The following is a 20,110-nucleotide window of genomic DNA, read 5'->3' on the forward strand; positions in this document are numbered from 1 at the left end:
TCTTTGGGATGTGCTCTGGCCACTCTTATGTTTGCTTTAGGAACAACTGCTTGTCCAGCCACCTACCCTAGAGAGTGAGGACCTTTGGTTTGGTGAGTCTTTTGCCTGGCCCCTGACTCACACACAGTCCTGGAAGGGCTGGCTGTCTTCCTTGGTCAGCCTAATCTCTCTCTGTTGTCTGGTGAGAGCTTTCCTGTCTGTGTTTCGTGTCCTCTCCAGTTCAAAGCTGTGTAGTTGGTTAATGGCTTAAAATGGTTTCCCAGGGCGTTCAGGGGCTACGCAGAGAGGAAGAGACGGAAACGAGAGAATGATTCTGCAGCAGTTATACAGAGGTAGGGCCCGTTTTCTCCCATAGCCGTAACCTTGCCTGGTGTTGCATGGGCCCTTCGGGTGTCATTAGTGACTCTTGATGACGTTGAACGTGGTTGTCCCTGTCTGTGTTGCTGTTCGTAGGGACACTAGCAGTGGCTGTGTTGGAAATGTGGAGGTGAATGATGCTGCAGTGCTCAAGATAGCTGATCTCCATCTTCTTAAAGGAACACTGTCAAGTTTCTTTTAAGCATCCAAATACAATATACAGGATCTGTGTCTCAGGCAGAAAAATATATAATATATAAAAAAAAAATTAAAGATGCAATTTCCCCAGCCCTCTCCCAAATATTTGGAATTTGTTTGAGGTTAGCTGAATACTTTCATGTGCTGTTGCTGCATCGACAAATGCACCTCAGAAATCTGAGACCTAGGCAAAATTAACACCTCTAGTGACCAGAAGTCTATTTTTTTAATCTATTTTTAAAGAACAGAAAGGAAGGAAAAGGGGATGGGGACTGATTCCTTGTCCAGGTATTACAGAAGGGTCCTGGTTTCCCTCTGCTGGCTTCACAGGGCACATCACTTAGCCAGTGTTTTAATCGGAACTGTTCTGGTTTTTTTGAAGTGTGCCAAAGCTCATGTATTTTGGCAGCCTATTAAGAAGGATAACACAGCATTTGTGTGATTGGTTAAAAACTGCCATGATCACTTCAGCACTATTCAAAACAAAGTGGGAGAAAAACACCAGGTTTTCTAACTGGGAAATTGCCAGGAAGATTTTCTTTTTTTTTTTTTTAGCAACTTAAAGGTGGTGGTTCTTTTCCATCAATAATGAAGGGAAGTAAGAATCAAAACTAAAGATGCAGTAAATAAATAGACAGTGTATCTTTAAAAAGAAAGAGATTTTTCAGAATTTTTTAGACTTTTAGACAGAGGCAAGTCTTTGTTAGAAAATGGTTTGTTCACAGGGCTTGCAAATACAGGTGTAGGAGTCATATACCTTGGTGATGCTGTGTAGTCAGGATAGAGGACGGAGTCGTGTCATCCTTGTGTTGAGTGGTCCCCTCCTGTGGACACTGAAGGTCTAGGCAGGATTGTACAGTGGAAGCCCATCTGCATTTATCTTATGATAAAGAGAAGATAGCATAGCAATGATGAGCTTTTGGCTCTGCCATGCAAGCAGACCCTGGCCAGCTGTAAGGCTTGCCTGACAGTGTTTAGCACTCTTCTCCTGGGAGTGAGGAGGACCCCAGCCCCACTGCAGTTTCAGATGCTTGTTGGGCAGCCCTTCATGGTCTCAGGTGTTTTGGAAGTTCAGTTGTCATCACATAGCCCCTTCAGCGCTTGGCCCTGTGTGTCTGGTGCACAGGCAGGCTGGCTTGCGTGGCGTGTCACGCAATGGATGTTGCTTGGAGAATGAGTGATGCCCAGTGGTTTGCTGAACCTTGTGACTGCTGCAAGGAGCCAGGGAGGAGAACGTGAGAGGTGCTGTTGGGAGTTTTGCAGAGCGTTGATATACGTCAGTAAGTCTGTCATTGACCTCTGTTCAGTTAATGAAAAGGCTTCTCTGCAGAGTACGAATGAACCGCTGCAGGCAGAGCTGCAGAGTGTGTGGAGTGGGGCTGCTGTGTCTTGGAGACCCTCTGGCTGGGATGGATACCATGGAGGTGGCATAGGGTCATGCAGACTGCGTGGCAAGCTTGAGCCTGTCAGGAGGATGACTGTTCAGGAAAGGGCATAATAAGGAGATTTATCACTGCAACTTGAGGGATGCTTGATGAATTTTGATGGGTGAAGAGATCTTGTTAGTGATCAAATAACACTGGGTTTTCTGGGTGCAATTGCAGGAGCCAGGCAGGAAGACTGGGCAGGTTTATGTAGCCCCACTGCTCACAGAGCAGATTGCGGCTCCCCCAGGGGTGCTGTGCCAGTCCTTTTGTGCTCACGTGCAAGCACAGAGGGGCCCAAGGACAAATACAGCTGTAAAAAGCCCTCAGAAGGATCTAGATGGCCACAGGATGCCCACATTAAGGGACAGTCCCAGGCTTGCACCTTCTTTCCAAAGTGCTTTTTTTTTTTTTCTAGAAGAGCTGGTGGGGGGAAAAAGGCCTTTGTCCCGTTCTCTGAGCATTTAGTGCGATGGTTAGGCTTGAGCAACTGGATTCTCCCTGGAGCTCCTCTTGCCAATAGGCAGGAGATGTATCTAGACAGCTGCCCTCAACCTGCACTCATGGGAGAGACCAAGCTGTCTAGGTCTGCTTTTACTCCCCTTCCCCCCCCGTCTCTAAAGAAGCTCCTCTGTGAAGAGGACAACTGAGCATTTAACAGAAAAATTGATTTTGCTCCAAAATGCCAAAAGCCCAAAGGATGTAACAGTGGCCTTGGCAATTAACACTGGTGCTCAGTGTCTGGTATGATCTTGGCCTCACAATGGACCATAAAGGTTTTCATTCTGATGAGTTACAATGTATGTCTAAGACCTTTCTGTGTAAAGAACAACCATGGTTCCCTTAAAATATTCTATTTATTTGGATTTGAATCAAACGTGCAGTGAGACAGCCCACGTTATCAGTCATCACATGCCCCGGAAGTCTTTGTACATAGAGGCAGTCCAGCATGTGTTAGTAAAGCAAATTATTTTAGTTACTTGTCTAAAGGGGACAGTTGTCTGATCCACAGCAGTGAATCTTCATGGACCCAAGTAGAGCTAAAATAAAGCTTTGTGAAAGAACATTAATAGCCCAAGTGCAGATGGAAATTTGTCATGGAATAATATTGCTTCCAGCTTCACCACCCAGCTGCTAGTTTTCCTTCTTGAGTTGCTGAATTTGGATCCTGATGACAATACGAGATCCAAGGCCAAAGCCGGGCACAGTGCAGAAGGTGACATGGGTTAAGTGCTCTCCCTCCCACGAGGGCTGTGTTTGGGTTGATGTCTCTGTATTGGAATAGGTGTATCTGACTTGCTCTGAGCAACTTGATGTTGGTGCTGGAAGTATCTTCTAGCCCAACTAGTTTGCTAAAGCATCTGCATGGTTGTAACATGTCCTTACTCATCCCACTAACTTGTGTGTGAGCCAGACAACTTGTCATTTTACCTCTTTCACCAGCAGTAGTCTCTGTTGTTTGATGTCTGTGATGTATGTTGGTGGGGCAGGAGGGAATCTAGGAAGGCTCCCCCACCCCATGCAGGCCGCTGGTACAATGGGCTCACTGACATTCTTGGGGGCCATGGGAGTTGCAGGGCAGTGTGAAGTCACCCTTAGTAGAGTTCACTGAGGAGTGACACTTTTCTTGCTAGTCCACCTGCTGCTTCTTCCCTGTGTCTCTTCTGGTGTCCTGTTTGGTTCCTGTCCTGTTTCGTTCCTGTCTAGGTGAGTGATGAGAAACTAAGGGAAACAGGTCCCTTGCACTCGGAGGGACTGGACGAAGAGTTCCTTTGCCATGGTCTGTCAGGAGTGGCCAGGATGGTTTGTTTTACACAGACCTGACTACGGAGTGTAACTGCTGCCTGGCCAAAAAGGACCTGGGGGTCCTGGTTGACAGCTGGCTGAACATGAGCCAGTAATGTGCCCCGGTGGCCAAGAGGGCCAACAGCATCCTGGCTGATATCAGGAATAGTGTGGCCAGCAGGAGCAGGGAGGTGATTGTCCCCCTGTACTCGGCACTGGTGAGGCCGCACCTGGAATACTGTGTCCAGTTTTGGGCCCCTCAATACAAGAAAGACACTGAGGTGCTGGAGCGTGTTCAGAAAAGGGCAACGAAGCTGGTGAAGGGTCTGGAGCACAGGTCTTATGAGGAGAGGCTGAGGGAACTGGGGTTGTTTGGCCTAGAGAAGAGGAGGCTGAGGGGAGACCTTATCGCTCTTTACAACTCCCTGAAAGGAGGTGGTAGTGAGGTGGGTGTTGGTCTCTTCTCCCAAGTAGTTAGTGATAGGACGAGAGGAAATGGGCTCAAGCTGCGCCAGGGGAGGTTTAGATTGGCTATTAGGAAAACTTTCTTCACGGAAAGGGTAGTCAAGAATTGGAACAGGCTGCCCAGAGAGGTGGTGGAGTCACCATCCCTGGAGGTGTTCAAAAAATGGGTAGATGTGGCACTTGGGGACATGGTTTAGTGGGCATGGTGGTGTTGGGTTGATGATTGGACTGATGATCTTAGAGATCCTTTCCAACCTTAATGATTCCTAGTTTTTACTTTCATTAAAATAATCCAGCCACCAAGCCAGGAAACATGAAATTGCTACTCTACCCTTAATTGGTGTAGTGGTGGACTTGTTGGTAATGTTAGGTTAATGGTTGGACTGGATGATCTTAAAGGTCTTTTCCAACCTAAAAGATTCTACGATTCTATGCTCCCCAAAGCTTACCCTCTGGTGGACTTTCCTCTGGAGCTGTGTACTCTGCAGCCCCACTGAACTCTGCCTGTGAGTCCTGGACAGGGAAGCATGTGGTTAGGCAGGCAGCATTAGCATGAGGCAGGTCCATGAGGACAGTCAGCCTTGCTGAACAGTGCTATCCAAGAAGGAAGAAGCTGCTTCAGTCTTTCCCAGCTCTTTGCCCTGGAGAGCAGCATGGGCTGCATGGTTGCTAACAGCACGGGTGGGATTTTAGCAGCTGCTGTGAATGTGTTTGGGAACAAGCACAGCCATGAGCATGGTGTATGCATGCTGCCTGGCAGGGCAGAGCCTGTGCACCCCGCTTCCCTGCTGGGGCATGTGTGGAAGAAAGGAGAGAGGGGAGCAGTTACTGCTGCTTACGAGGAGAAGAGGGAGCATTGCCAGCATGAGCAGTAGCAGTGTCTTCAGCAAAGTTACAGCACAGGTGCCTTAGTCATAGGAAAGTGAAAGCAGGCCGTGAGAAGGGGACTGCCATGTAGGACCTCACTTGCCCTGTACCACCAGCCCAGGGAGTTCAGAAGAAACAGCCACACTCTGGACAAAGATAACCATCCCCAGCACTGAGTAGGTGCAAGCTGGGAACCTGGTCTCCAGCTTTTGAACACCCAGAAGGAAATATGCTGTCTTTCCAATTTTTTTTTTTTTTCCTCCCAGTTTTTTCAGTCCTGCTGGGCCCGAGTATTGCTTCATATTACCTTTCTCAGAGATTTTGTTTGGCCTTTCTTTCAGGAATTTTCGGAAGCACCTCCGCATGGTGGGGAGCCGGAGGGTTAAAGCACAAAGTAAGTGAGCATCTGTAAGATGTGGCTGTGAGGAGTTGTGGTTTGTGCCAGTGGGACATGGGGAACCCTACATTGTGCACAGATGCAGGTAGAAAGGACGTAGCACTGGGCTGGAGAAAGGATTTGACCTGCTGATGCCATTTTACCCTACAAAAAAGAAGGCCAGGTTGTTGCAAGTCTCCAAGACACACTGATATCTTCAAGCAGCCTGTAAGCTATTGCTGAAGACCCTCTGCCTTGGCTGTGGGAGATCTCTGTGGCCTCAGTGCAAGGAGTAGAAGGAGAGCTGCAGCGTCCTTGTCGCATGTGCGTGTGGTTTTCAGTGATCACCGGCATAGAGGCTTGTGAGGAGAACGAGAGCTGAGAGTTCAGCAGAGCTGGTGAGGGCTGCCTGGCCTCTTACTGAAGCTGCGGACCAGTTGTGGCTCCCTGGGGACAGTCAGTGCTTCATGTGCTATGTGGACTGGCGGCTTTCTCTTTTCTCCTCCCCTGTCCCACCACCACCTCCACAGCAGGACCTGGTGGAAAGTTGTCTGGTGGGAGCTCAGAGGACGGTGGAAGGGAGGAAGAAGAGGAACAGGGAAGAGATTGGAGCAAGGGGGAAATAAGGGAATGTTATGCCTCACTGGGGAAGAAATCAGCTCTTAGGCCTGGGAAATGGCAGTTCCCTTTCCCTGAGGAAGGCAATACTCCTCCATAACTTGGCTGGGGCAGCTCCCTTATTGCTCTGAAATGGGCTGAGAATGGTGTAACCAGCTCCCAAGAGCTGAGGATTGCTTCAGAAGAGGAAACAGCTTGTTCTTCCCACCCCCTGGCCAGGCATCGTGTACAGACTGCCCACAGCAAAGCATTGCCGAGTTGAATTTGCATCCTTTCCTCTCCTTTCTTGTATGCTGTGGGAAGTGAACAGCAAACAGCATTGCCCTTTAAACTGTCTTTATTGGCATCTGAGTTAGCACTGCCTGAAATGAACAGGGCTCACCTCCCCCTAGAGCTGTCTGGAAGTTCAGGCATGCCTTTCTGCCTTGGTAACTCTCGGGTCATGTTTTCAAAGCTTTCTTGGTGTGCACAATAGCTAAATGCCTGGTTTTAAATGAAAGCTGAGGATGGAGGTCACCTGAAGAACTTCCTATGTAATTTGTCTCCCTGGACACCCACACTTGGACACACGGCAACAGAGGACAGGTTGCTTCTCAGCTCTTGTAATGCAGATCTGCAGTGAATTTCTGTGCCACTGACATAAGATACACTGCAGCAAACTTGCTCTGTCTACTACCAGAAATAGGTATTAGTGGCTATAAGTGGCTGTTAATCTAGGTGTAATGGCTCTCACATGGGCTTGCCAAGTCAGACATTGTGGTTGGCAGTTCCCAGGAATTTGCCTGTGGTGCAGCCAGCTGGGCCAAGCTCCCTGGATTCTGCGTGGGAAATGCCAGTACAAACAATGCCCCTTGGGGTGGGGGGGAGGAGGGGGAAAGCAGGGGGGTGTGTTCACAAGAGTGCAGGCAAGAAAAAACTGAAGGATTTTTTGTTTTGGAACAAAATTTAGAAAGCATGAACTTTCCAGAGGCCCCCCCTATGTTTGATCCAGCTGTGATTGGGAAGTCACTAGAACATGAAGAGAGTGCCTGCCCAAAAACAGATGTGAAGGGAGAACTGACTGGAGAGCTACTGCCTCCTTCTTGTCATGTATGTGTCATTAGCTGTTGAGTACGTCTTCCTGTGAGGCCTTTGAGTCAGAGCATTTACAATGGGACACTGGAATAGCTTCGATTAAATTGAGGTTTGAGCAGTGTGTGTTAAAGGAGAGACCATCAAGCGTCCTCCTTTTTCTGTGTTACATACCCCATAATGGACCTGCTCAGAAAGTGGGCACTTTGTCTTCTGTTGTCTAGAAGATAGAACCTTGTTTGCTGTGTGGAAAGGACTCGCATTTGGCAAGTGGAAGAAGAAGCACAGGGGAGTCCGTGATGTGTAGCTTTGGTGAAAATCTACTGGATGTTTTGTTTTGCTGGCAGCAACAGAGGTGGCTTTGGAGTCTGTTAATGAAGTGCTTTGGTTTTATCCTAGCATTTGCCGAACGGCGTGAGAGGAGCTTCAGCAGGTCCTGGAGTGACCCGACTCCCATCAAAGCTGATTCCTTCCATGACTCTCGAGAAAGTGAGTTCTGAGTCCTTTGAGCTTCCTCCTGTGGCCAAACCCTCCAGCTGAGGTGTTGACTGGAGTCCCACTGGAGTAACTCCTCTGTGCCCTTTTGTCCCTTCTGTGATCCTTTTAGTTTCATGAGATCTGAGCAAATAACACTTCAGGTATATGCACCTGTTCATCTGTGTGTACCTGTATTTATTTGTAGAGCACAATGCATCTAATCTCATTTTATTGTGCAGTTGCCAAAGGATACCCAGTGGTACAGCTGTCTTACAGCCCTCTGTTCTCATCATCCTTTATTCACTTGGGACCAAAACAACCTACCCGGAAGCACACCAGTCCAAGGCTGCGTTCACTGTAGTGGGGCTAACCTGCCTGGCTTCCCGTGCAAGAGCCCCTTCTGAGCTCTTTCCTAGGCTAGAATAGCTCAAGAGCACAGCTGCAGTGCTCCGTGAGATGTAGCTTTGATTTCCTGGCCATGCTGGCTGCACAGATGATAGCTTGGGGCAATCTGATCTTCGTTTGGGCTGCCAGGAATTCCTCTGGGAATCCCCAGTAATGCTGTGATGTTCTCCTTGTGGGAACTGAGATGCTGTTGTGTTAATTTACAGGAGGAAATGCCAGCATCTTCCCACTGTCTTTATATAAAGGGAATGGCTGTTTTACCCAGATTTTATTGAAATCCTGTAGGCAAGGGACTTGGTGGATATGAGTTTGCCCATGTTGAAATAGGTTGTATTGTAAATGAATTTCACTAATGAAATGAACTGACCTACCAGGTAAGCATGAGATCCAGCCCGTCTAGCTGTAGAAGACACCGTACCAGGTTGTAGGGGGAGATGTATGAAAGGCCACGTTCAAAACATGACCCGATTGTTCCTTTGCAGTCTGATTCCTCCCCGCTCCCTCAGCTAACTCAGAGGCGAATGGAAAAGACATGGTTCAGACAGGTTCCAGGCACTGCCCAGTGACACTCGGACATCCCAAAAGCACAAATAGAAGCATCTTGGTTCTCTTCCCTCAGTCCCTGGCTTCAGGGAACCATCTCTATTTTTAACCTTTAATGGTCAATTATATTCCTTCCAGATATTTTTTTTCTTTTCTCCAGGAGGCATTGAAGGCCAACAGGTAAGGTCAATTTGGAGAGCAAATTCAAGTATACTGTTGCAATACTACTGTGTTTGCTATGGCTGTCCTCGCATTCTGGGACTTCTCTGCCAGGATCAGTTTGACCAACAAGGCAGAGTTTCTTTATAATCATTCAGAAGATGTATTCAGAGCAGTAATTATTACAAGGAGACCAGCTTTGAAGTCTTTGGACTTTTGCTCATCAGCTTGGCAATGTTAAAGTGTAGAGAGTCTGTCTGCATTCTGTCTCCTTCTCCATTTCTGAAATGACAGGGTGACTGTTGTGAAGTAGCATTTGAAAGGTAAACTTGGTGACTGTGAGAGTGATGAAAAGTTATGTGATATGTGGTATCAGGCTCTGTGTGTGCACTCTTCATTCGTTAAGTGTTTTTCTGTTTAGAGACGCCAGCCCCGAAGTGTGGTGTCTGTTGCTCTGTGGAAGAAAGGAGGGCACGAGTCTCATGGCTTATGGTACCTCTTGTGAGGTAGCTGCCAGACTGGATCGAGTCAGGAAGGCAAGCTGTTCTGCCCTTGTAATGCACACTGTGTTCTGGCAGGCCATGATCTTCAGGATTCCTGCGGCACTTTGGATGGTGACTTTGACTTGAACTGGGAAGCAGAAAAGGAACTTGAAGCCATGGCATGTGACGGAGAGGACTTTGTTCCACCAAAAATAATGGTGAGGGTTTTCAACTCAGCTACCTGTTTCTACTCAGGCTCTGTCTGTCCTTTCAGAGCTGCTAAGTTTAGGGTCTTCATGGGAAGAGGCAAGTCTTTTATATAGACAACTCTTCAGGTGTGTATGAGGGCCACTCAGAGATCAGCCAAGACATGACATGGTATTCAGCATCTGTTATTGCTGGGGATAATGTGTTGCAAGAAAACTAGAAGTGGAAGGACCTGTAGTCCAACCCCAAATCAGAGCAGGACTGTCACCAACACTGAATCGAGTTAGGGTGAGTCTCCATAACCCTGACAGTAGAGACCTGAGTCCCCAGTCCCAGCAGTCCCTCCCTCCTGTTGTTATTTGCCTGATTTGCTTTGGAGCGGTATGTCATCCCTTGAGATGCTTTCTGTTCTTTTATCATTCCTTGATGCTAAGCTTCCCCCTGTGCTCCTCTCTGCTCTGCTCTGTGGGGTTTGGCAGACAGGACCAGGTTCTGACACATCCCTTCTTTGGCCACATGCACAAGTACTCAGGCAAAATGGAGTCTCAAGCTTCCAGCTTGTTCTTGGGGCAGCACTGCCAGTCCAGCACAGCAGTACTGTGTTTGAATGCATCCCGCTAAGACTTGGGAAGAGTGAAAGACATGGAGACAGTCTGCTTTTATATGTGTTCCCAGGCTGTCTGTGCAGACTCATCCCTAAAGCACCCTCAGGGCAAAGTGACCAGGTGAGACCCAAACTCTAGGAACCTAATGCTTGGGTTTGTTCGGCACTTGACACCTCCAGTGTGTCTCCTGGGAGCCAGGTGGTGTATGTGATGATTGTCCATCCCTGGACTCTGTATATTGTGCCTCTTCAGAGACTTTATGTTAGCTCCCATGTGGCCGAAACAGTGATATGCTGCCTGCCAGGATGGAGGGCTTTGAAGCCAGCCCAAGCTGGAACCTAGGCTGCACTTACAAGCCCACCAGCACTGCTGCCTGCTCCACCCTGATGAGCAGAGGTGCCTGAAATCACAGCACAGTCAAATTGCCCTGTGTTCCCATACCCCTTTAGTTTGTGCCGATGGCAGGCCCATCCTCTCACGCTGTCATGCTGATGGAGCCAGCTGAATCTTCAGCCAGAGTTGCCAGGCAACCTGCATCTGCCTGACATTCTACGGCTGTGTGCCTACCTGCGCCTGATGCCATTTCATCCCTCGGCTGCTTCCTGTTCAGGCATGCAGCTGTCCTACCACCAGACAGCTACGCGTGCCAGTTTGAACAGTCCTCTACAGCCAGAAGCACAGACCCTTGCACAGAGGAAGGCTGTACAGAAGTGATCATTACTGGGATACAGCCATTCGTGGTGATGCACAAGCTTCTTCATCCTCTGTGCACATGGGTCTCCCCTTTACAAACTGTCATCCCAGACTCAGTCCTGCCTTTTGGGCAGGGCTGTGTGTTTGTTTGTTGGGGGTCAAGGAGACTGTGACACATGGGGGTACTTGGCAGGCCTGGGGGTGCTCTGTAGTGGAGTAGGAGGACCTTCCACAGGGATGCAGCTGGATTAGCTGCTAGTTTGGGTAATACCTGAGAGCAACTGAACAGAGCACTGTTACCATGGCCTGTGTGCTTCTCTCCAGATTGTACTGGCTTCTCCTCATGCTGGTGCACTTCTTTTTTCCCCTTCCAGCTCATTTCTTCCAAGGTGCCCAAAGCAGAGTATGTCCCGACAATTATCCGCAGGGACGATCCCTCTATCATCCCCATTCTCTATGTAAGTATATCACTTCCGCTATGTCTGGATGTGTGGGAGCAAGCTTCATACAGAGAATTTTTTTTGTCCCTATCCCTAGTTCCTGTTATGGTGATTCTGAAACATGGATGTGATTTGGAAAAGCTGTCAGGAGAGGGCTGGGGCTGTGCTGAACTCATATTTGGGGTCTGGGGTAGCTTTCTGGGGACTCAGGTCTAGGTGGAAGAGTAAGGTGGAGTGAAAATTGCACATGTGAGCTGCCAGACTATGCAGGCACAGCCAGGCAGCATGGGAAGATGAACAAGGGAAGGCAGGGCAGGCCTGAGCACACAAGCAGAGCTGCGTGTTGCCAGGCTTAGGGCTCCTCCTTATGCTCATCCTGAGGATGAGCAGGACCTCAGAGCTCTGCAGTGGACTGTGAAGCCCATCACCCTATGTACAGTGGTGCATCCCTGTCAGTTATGAATTTAACCTTGATTTTTCACTAGGAGTCCTGCCTGAGCAGGTGTCTGAAACACCAGCAAGGAGTCATGGGTCTCTTTTTCATAATCACTTTATATTCACTTACTTTGAAAGGGAAGGGTTGGACTGACAGCCCGGAAAACTCAGTGTCCATGCGCAGCAGGCAGTGCTGCTGGGGGGTTTAGCTTTGCTGCCTCTCTCTTCCTTTGAGAGTTGTACAGTTGTCCTGATGACCCTGCTATGCCAGAGGCAGATGTGCTGGGAGTGTGGCTGTTCGTTAGCCAGCTTGGACATGTGTAAAAGCCAGAGGGTGGCTACAAAACATGGGCCAAATACACATTGCTGATGCTGACTGCATCTGATGGTATGTGCTTTGGATTTATCTGCAGGATTAATTTTCAAGCCTTTGGATGGACTTGGTCTTTATGGACCATTTTTAGGATGGTAATCACTGTGATGTGACTAGAAGCCATCAGCTGGTATAGTTGTGCTCTTAAAGCACATGATTGCCTGGAATGGGATTGTGTGCAATATTAGAGACTATAATAATGTCATGGGAACTGATGTAGTGACAGTGACCCTTGATATGTCTTCTCTCTTGGTTTCCAGGACCATGAACATGCCACCTTTGATGACATCCTAGGTATGTGAGTGTTATTTCCTTTTCTTAACTTCTGCCCATTGCAAATGTAACTGATCAATATTTACAGTCACTCCACTGCCCTGTGCCTCAGCTGCCACTCATAAAGGTGTTCTTATCACCCCAGTGACACCTGACAGTCAGTCAGCTGCTGTTGGATGTGCTGCAGTAATAAAACCTCACTTCTGTAGCCCATTTTCTATGCCAAGCTCCTGGTTTATGAACGGGAAGCTGAGGCACAGGGCAGCAAAGATACCTGTTCATTGTACCCTTGTAGGTGGGTAGGAGCATTAACAGAGGGTCAGGACAGCTGGGTCTGGTACAGAGCTGTGGTCTCTATAGAGCAATGTCTGGTGCTGCACTGTACCTTCTCTGCCCTGTGTTATGCTGGGGTTTCCTGCTTTCCACAGCATGAAAGCAAAGGGTTTGCTTTGACATCAGTGGGAATGTAGGTGCTGAGCACCTCTCACAGCTCAGCCTCTTGCCTTCAGGACTAAAGTGAGAAGAAATAAGATTAATTTTTAACTTCCTCCTTTGTTCATCTTTTCCAACATGTTTTTTTGCAGAGGAAATAGAGAAGAAGCTTAACATTTATCGGAAAGGCTGCAAAATCTGGAAGATGCTGATATTTTGCCAGGTACAGGAGAGTCGTTAAGCGTATTTGAGTGGTTTGTTACAAATTTGTCTTCTTCTACAGGGAAAATTACATAGAGGAACCAATACTCCAAAGTCAGGTTCTGTTCAAGTAACTGCATGTGTACGGCTTTCACTTCTCATTTCCCCAGACAGCGAGCAGTCTCCAGTTGCTGTGACAGCAGGAAATAAAATCTGATTTAGTGTGGCCAACTCCAGAGCTGAGCTGCTTTCAAGGAAACCCAGGCAAACCAGCATTGGCGCAGGCCTCAAAAGGAAGATTTCAGGCAAAGGAACAAGCATTTGCAGTGTGATAGTTATAGTTTTCATACAGCTTCAGTATGACAGTGACAGTAGTGGGTGTTGTGGATCAGACTGGCAGACGGCACAGCTCAGAGCTGGAGGCCAGGATATGCGGGAGAAGGGTCAGGGTATAGTCTTGCTGAGCTGTGGATGGGACATCTTCAGGCCCTGCTGGATCTGGAGCTTGCTGGGGATTTTCTTCCCAAGTCTCTTGTTCTTTAAGGTGGTCAGCTTTGGACTTCCCTGTCAGCTGTGCAAGGAACCTTGAAATGAGAAGTTAGGAAGGTAACCTAACTTGAACTCCCTCCCACGTGCCTAATGCTGCAAAATAGCAGGGTTTGCAGCACACTGACCTGGAGATTGCAGCTCTTAATCTTCCTGATGTTGTGCTCAATCATTTTATGCCTGCTACTGCCAAAGTCCAGTTCTTCTACAGTGACATCTTGCCTGCTTATCCCTGCTTAGCTAAGCTTCTCGTCTGCCTACCATGGCAAGTCCCCTAGCATCCCCAAATGAAAGGGACTTTCTTGTCTTCCCTATTACTCTTCAGCCACCCACAATGAGGATTTTTGTCTATTATTATGCTTTTCTAGAGTGAGGTGGGCATATAACAGTAAAAACCGGAGAATCCAACCCCCAATGTACTCCCCATATGTGAATATTTCATGAGCAAGTGCCTGCAGTGTCTGCTATGGAGGTTGTAGCAGCCGTGCCAGCCTGGCGTGTCTGCTCTGCTCCCTTGTGGCACTTCTGGGTATGGCTGTGCAGGACAATAAACATATCCAGGGTTTGTTTCTTCAGGGCCTGCGCAAAGTGGTTTGCATTTGTCTGTCTCTCTCTTGCAGGGAGGTCCTGGTCACTTATACTTGTTAAAGAACAAAGTTGCCACTTTCGCCAAAGTGGAGAAGGAGGAAGATATGATCCTGTGAGTGGCTGCGTTATGTTCTGGACTCGTGTAGCAGTTTTCTGCTTCGTTTGCTTAATGTTTGTAGCACATGGCCTAGAAGGAGAGGTGGAGGAAGCTGGGGTGGCTTGGTCAAGGGAAGAGGAGGCTGAAGGGGGACCTAATAGCAGCTTACACCTCCCCTGAAGGGAGTTGTGAAGATGACAGAGCTGAGCTCATCCCTGAGGTGGTGCAGCCCTGGGACAGGTCACCAGGAGATTTATGCTTTTATCTGCTGTTTAGTGTCTGTCTGGACTAGAGACTATCAAAAGAGGAAAAAATTATGTTTCCTCTCCTAACAAAGGCTTTGCTGGCCAGAAACCAGAACATGCACCTCGTGCCTCCGTTGCTCAGAAGTGGCTGAGAGAGCATTTCTAAGCAGGTGACTAGTGGCAGAAATCCAAACTGTTCCCCCACAGCTGTCTCTGGTAACTGCCCCCCTAACTGAAGGGGGAAATGGAATTTGTCTCTGCAAAGCCTGCTCAAAGTCCAGCACGTTACTGAGTAGGGTTTTCACTAGCATGCCAGCCTTTCAGTTGGGGTTGCTGAGGCAATTTTGCTTCTCCTTGCAGAGAGTTAAGTTTTGCTGCCTGCTTGCTTGTGCTGACTCAAACTTACTTGGCTAACAGTGCTTCGTTGTGGGGGAGAGGATGTATACTTTTTGTTGGCATGAGGACTGAGTATTAAAATCAACATCTGTTCAGCGCCCTCATTCTCTGGCACAAACACTGTCAATAAAATTCTTAGGCACATGTGCATATACACGCTTCTGAACGCCTTCCAAGCATAGTTGGTCCAAAGTTGGTAATTCAGGAACCTTTAGAAAGCTGTGAACACACCCCTGAAAACTCGGATGCTTGAAAGTGAATGTCTCCATCCAACCTGTACGTGCCTGGGAGGGAGTCCTGAGAAAAGCTTACACTGCAGTATGATCGCAGACCCCACAGAACTGCTGGGCTTTAGAGCCTACCAGAAGTCTGCTCTAACCCACTGCACAGGGGAGGTGGTTGTATTTCATGTCCCTTAGGCACAGTGTGCCTGGTCAGTAGTCACAAAATGTAAAGCGGGTCTGACTGGTGAACAGCAGCAAGCACTGGCTAACATGGAACAGCCTGGTTTGGTGTTTTCTCTCTAGCTATGTAGAACAACAGCCTCTCTAGCTGTTCTCTGCTGATATCATGCCCTGGAAATGAACCAGGGCAGTGATAACACTCATATTTAGAAAGGGCAACTGTTGGTAGAAATGGGAGAGAGGAAATTTGAGGGGACTGCTACAAAAAGAGGATGCTTAGTAGGACTGTCAGTCTAAAAGCACTCCTGGTGGACTTTGCTCCCTTCTCTTCACCTCGGAGCTTCCTTGGCTCGATGGGCTCCTCCTTCTCTGACACGTGACCTGGACCTGCTCCTCCGGCCCTTGCTCTGCCCCTGTTCTTCCTTGTCTAAGAACCAATGGCTCTTCCTGAGCAGCTTGCTCCTCAGGCTACAAGCCTCAGGCCCCTTCTGAGCAGTGTGTGCACACACATCCTTGTGGCTACTCATGCATATGAGGAGATAGGTTTGTTTGTTTGTTTTTAAATTACGTATTCTGTTTCTTCCAGCTTCTGGAAGAGGTTGAGCCGGCTGATGAGTAAAGTCAATCCTGAACCAAATATCATTCACATCATGGGCTGCTATGTTCTTGGAAACCCCAATGGGGAGAAGGTAAGAGCTTCCTGGGTTGTGCCTCTGGGAATGTCTGCTGAGGAGCACCAAGCCCAGGGAGTCAATAGTCAGACTGAAGTCTAAACTTACTCTTCGGCTTTGTGGAAACATCCTGCCATCCTGTCCCGTGAGTGGCTGTGAATGGGCGAACCACCCTATGGATTGTGCCTTCCCCAGAGGGCAGGGGAGGAGTGATAACTGGCCTGCAGAAGGGGACAGATACTGAAGCCTTTGGGGGGGAACAGTCAACAGTCACTCAAAGCACTTTATTTACTGATGAGCTAGATGTTTAAAGAACATGTAGTGCAAGTTTTTTTAGAGATAGGGAACAACGATGGGCAATTCTTGGTGACCTGGAGTTCATCTTTGTTTTCAGCTGCTAACTTTCGATATGTTTTCCTTTCAGCTATTTCAGAATCTGAAAAACTTAATGAATCCTTATAGGGTTGCCTTTGAGTCTCCACTTGAACTATCAGCTCAAGGTAATCTCTTTTTTGTACAAAGACACATCTTCTTGATCAGCCTGCCTCCTTCAGTGGGCATCTTCATGAAAAAGTAATTCTGAGCTCCTTTAAGCCCTGCCATGGTCATCCTTTTGCTTGTAACTATCTTGTGTAGTTTGGTTGCTGAACCTGGGTTTTCCCTTGCAATTCCTCCATGTTCACATTTCAGCTACCCTGTTGTGCCTGAAGCTGCAGAGCCCTCTCCCAGGCTACTGGCAGTGGCAAAGTAGCCTGAATAATAGGCTGTATTCCATGCTGAGTTTAGGAGATTTGTCTCATTACTAGAGCATGTGAAGTCCATGGGAGAGATGCACATAGGAGTAGAACCTTTTCTGTAACCAAGTGTGCAGGGATCTCTTACTGGTACTGAGTGAGTTGTGTCATCAACAAGCGACTGGGATGTAGCCCATTATAGCCATTTTATATCTCAGTCCGCTTTGCTTTTTTCTGCCTGTAAGCCCAAGATATTTCAAAGAGGTACAGAATTTTTCTTGTTCTTTGGTCAATCTGAGTAATTATGGGTGCAGTTTCATAAGCAACGTATAGTCGGCTTATTTTGGAGTTGCCTTTGTTTTATCTTTGCTGTAGTCCTTGGTACTTAGTTCTCTTGGAAGATAAAAACATGCAGCATTAGGCTATAAGCACTGAGGCTACTTCCTCTGCTGCTCACATCAGCACTGATGGGTTATTCTTAACTCCCACTTACTGTCATAGGAATGTATGGGAGTTGAGCACATTCATGCTGTGTAGCGTTCTCTGTGCATGTCCTGCCAAGGTTTGGACCCAGCTTTATACAGTGCTTGCACAGATCCCACAGCGAACACGCTCATACATGTGTGCCAGGAAGAAACCTGCAGGGAAATTCCTGGGTTTATATGCAGCTTGGCAGGCAAGGCAGTGGGTTCTGTGCGCATGCATTTAAGCAGTTGATCTTTCAGGAGGCTGGGCTGAAGAATACGTCTGACTTTATCCCCTTGATCAATCTGGGACGCGCTAATAGTGTACCCTCCTTAATCCTTTGCAAAGTCATCTGAAACTAATCTTAATCAGGCCTCAAAAGTGAAAATCCCCTCCTTGAGCCCTGTCGTGGTTTAGCCCCAGCCAGCAACTAAGCACCACGCAGCCGCTCGCTCACTCCCCCTACCCCGATGGGATGGGGGAGAGAATTGGAGGAGTAAGAGTGAGAAACACTCCTGGGTTGAGATAAGAACAGTTTAATAATTGAAATAAAGTAAAATAGTAATGATAATAATAACAATATAATAATTATAATAATAATAGCAATATACAAAGCAAGTGATGCACAATGCAATTGCTCACCACCCACCGACCGATACCCAGACAGTTCCCAAGCAGCCATCCCAGCTCCCTGGCCAACCCCCCCCCCCCCCCATTTTATATACTGAGCATGACATCATATGGTATGGAATAGCCCTTTGGTCAGTTTGGATCAACTGTTCTGGCTGTGCCCCCTCCCAGTTTCTTGTGCACTTGGCAGAGCATGGGAAGCTGAAAAGTCCTTGACTAGCATAAGCAGTACTCAGCAACAACTAAAAACATCAGCGTGTTATCAGTATTATTCTCATACTAAATCCAGGACACAGCACTATGCCTGCTACTAGGAAGAAAATTAACTCTATCCCAGCCGAAACCAGGACAAGCCCTGTCTCAGAGTCCAGGGTTCTTTGCCCTTGTGTTTTCAAATGCACTTGCCGTCTCCAGCGCCAGCCCTGTGCATGGCTTTCCGTCTGTGACTGCCTTGTGAGACCCCCCCACCTTCAATCAGAGGTGCCAGTGGTGCAGAACTTGCATTAGTTTGTGCTCTTGAGCTCACTGCTGTGAGAAGAGACAGCTCTGCAGGACAGAGACAGCCTGTAAATGTTAATTTTTTAAAAAAAGTTGAATTTTCAATGTTAATTACTTTTAATGTTTCCCACAAATCTTTACAACAAGTTTACTCTTGATTTGTAATTTTCTGAAGTCCCTGTGCCAGGTTGCCTCGTGCAGGCTGTTGGAGCTGTTGTCTGATACTCTACAGCCCCTGGTCCCCCCTTCTGCAGTCAGTGCAGAGGCGCCAAAGTCTGGAGACTTTGTGTTCAGTTCCCACACCCATGGACAAACCCTGCCAGAGGATTATTAAGGAGCCTTTCATGGTTTGAGGAGATCTAAAAAAATATTTGCTTCTCATGGACACCTTCATGTGCCCTGGCTGAATGTCCTTATTTCCAAATGAGGCATATGGACAGGTTCTCCTGTGCCCCTGCGTATAGGTGGGCTGGGGTCTTTTTGCTGCTGTGGCCTCTTGCATCTCTCCCTTGTGCTGTAGGGTGTAACCCCTCTTCTTCATTTCACTTCTAGGTAAGCAAATGATTGAGACTTACTTTGACTTCCGCCTTTACCGCCTCTGGAAGACCCGCCAGCACTCTAAACTATTGGATTACGATGACATTTTATGAGCTGGAGAAGACTTTGCAAGAGGAAGTTGATCACCGGTGTCCAAGAAGTCATGCTTATTGCAGAGAGACTTTTTTATTGGCACAGGGAGCCCTTCAAAGCCCTATAGGAGGCAGCAGTGCTAAAGGGAGGGAAGAAGGAGCCCTCGGAAGTTCGTCAGGAGGAAAGTCTCCTGGGTCAAGAGAGACTGGAGGGAAAGGGTTTGACACCTCACTCGCCTCAGGTCAGAGCCGTGGTGTCTCAGGAGGAGCTGTGTGAAACGAGGACAGGATGGAGTTCCTTGCAGAACTGAGCTGTTTTGGGTCAGAATGGGCCAGATTTGATTCCAGGTCCTTTTAAAGACTTTTGAAGCTCAGGTTTTCTTACAAAAATAAAATCAATTACCCATGCACTACAATGAAGAAGTGATCAGAGCACAGAGGAAGGAGGGGTTTGTACTGATGGGACCTTCTATGCTGGGGATTTTGGAGAGCAAGGACTGCTACACCTACTCCTGCAAGCTTAGATCAAGATGATCCAGTTTTCAATGTGAATATATACTGGAATATAGAGTTGAAATCTAACTTTTGTTTTGATTTGTTTAATAGAAAATAAGTGCAATTTTTATAGTGAGGGGGGTAAAACCCCTCCCAATATTTAATTAGTTAAAAATAACACACCAGTAACCGATAGATGAGGTATTTTTGGTCTGCTTGAAAATATATTCAAAATGGTAATATATCTTCTGTAGACATATTTAATCACCAGCAAACATGGTTTTAACATAACTTAGCAGACCCTGCATGTCTGCTGCATTGATTAATCCGGTTTGGTTCGTTACTTCCAGAGTAGCTGTGTTGCACTAATTGTATGTGCTCTCACGAATGTATATTTCTCCTCCAATTAGACACAACTTTGTTACTTTCTATTTTGCTGCTTGCAAAACTATGGGACTTTAGTTTTGCTGAAATACTTTAGGTTAGAAATATGGTACCTGGCTGAGAAACCTCTGTCAGGTTCACTACGATATAAAAATTAATTAGAAATTAATAGCCATGGTAATTACTTGTTCATGCCGGTGTTTTGCTACGTGTTGAGAGACAAGTTCTCTTTCTAGTCTGCTGTGTGAAGCAGCGTGGTTGGTTACACGACCATCAGAAACCCTCCAAGGAGACTGTTCACAGAGGCATTTGGAAGAAATGCTTCTGGAGGAATACAGGATGGGTTTGTAGCATGAGTTTGAATCTTCCCTATGTTCACTTGATTGCCAGTTGTTTGTGCATAAACCACCTCTTCTCCACTGCTAAAAAGACCTGTTTATTG

At 47.4% G+C, this 20,110-nt stretch overlaps 1 protein-coding gene across 5 annotated transcripts in view; it reads left to right on the forward strand.

The window, feature by feature from the left end:
- The window catches only part of NSMF (NMDA receptor synaptonuclear signaling and neuronal migration factor), a 46,619-nt gene extending 27,809 nt beyond the window's left edge, over positions 1-18,810 (forward strand). For 2 of the 5 annotated variants that reach the window (XM_075716824.1, XM_075716825.1), the window contains 11 exons: positions 264-332; positions 5,438-5,490; positions 7,561-7,650; positions 9,324-9,445; positions 11,107-11,190; positions 12,241-12,274; positions 12,838-12,908; positions 14,053-14,132; positions 15,749-15,851; positions 16,258-16,333; positions 18,713-18,810. In XM_075716824.1, the coding sequence (XP_075572939.1) occupies positions 264-332; positions 5,438-5,490; positions 7,561-7,650; positions 9,324-9,445; positions 11,107-11,190; positions 12,241-12,274; positions 12,838-12,908; positions 14,053-14,132; positions 15,749-15,851; positions 16,258-16,333; positions 18,713-18,810 (880 nt within the window). The remainder of the gene's footprint in view (positions 1-263; positions 333-5,437; positions 5,491-7,560; positions 7,651-9,323; positions 9,446-11,106; positions 11,191-12,240; positions 12,275-12,837; positions 12,909-14,052; positions 14,133-15,748; positions 15,852-16,257; positions 16,334-18,712) is intronic. The other 3 variants (XM_075716828.1, XM_075716827.1, XM_075716829.1) reach the window with 2 other exon arrangements.
- Positions 18,811-20,110: the final 1,300 nt, after the last annotated feature.

Source organism: Pelecanus crispus, chromosome 9 (genome assembly GCF_030463565.1).
Source record: "Pelecanus crispus isolate bPelCri1 chromosome 9, bPelCri1.pri, whole genome shotgun sequence".
Classification (NCBI taxonomy): domain Eukaryota; kingdom Metazoa; phylum Chordata; class Aves; order Pelecaniformes; family Pelecanidae; genus Pelecanus; species Pelecanus crispus.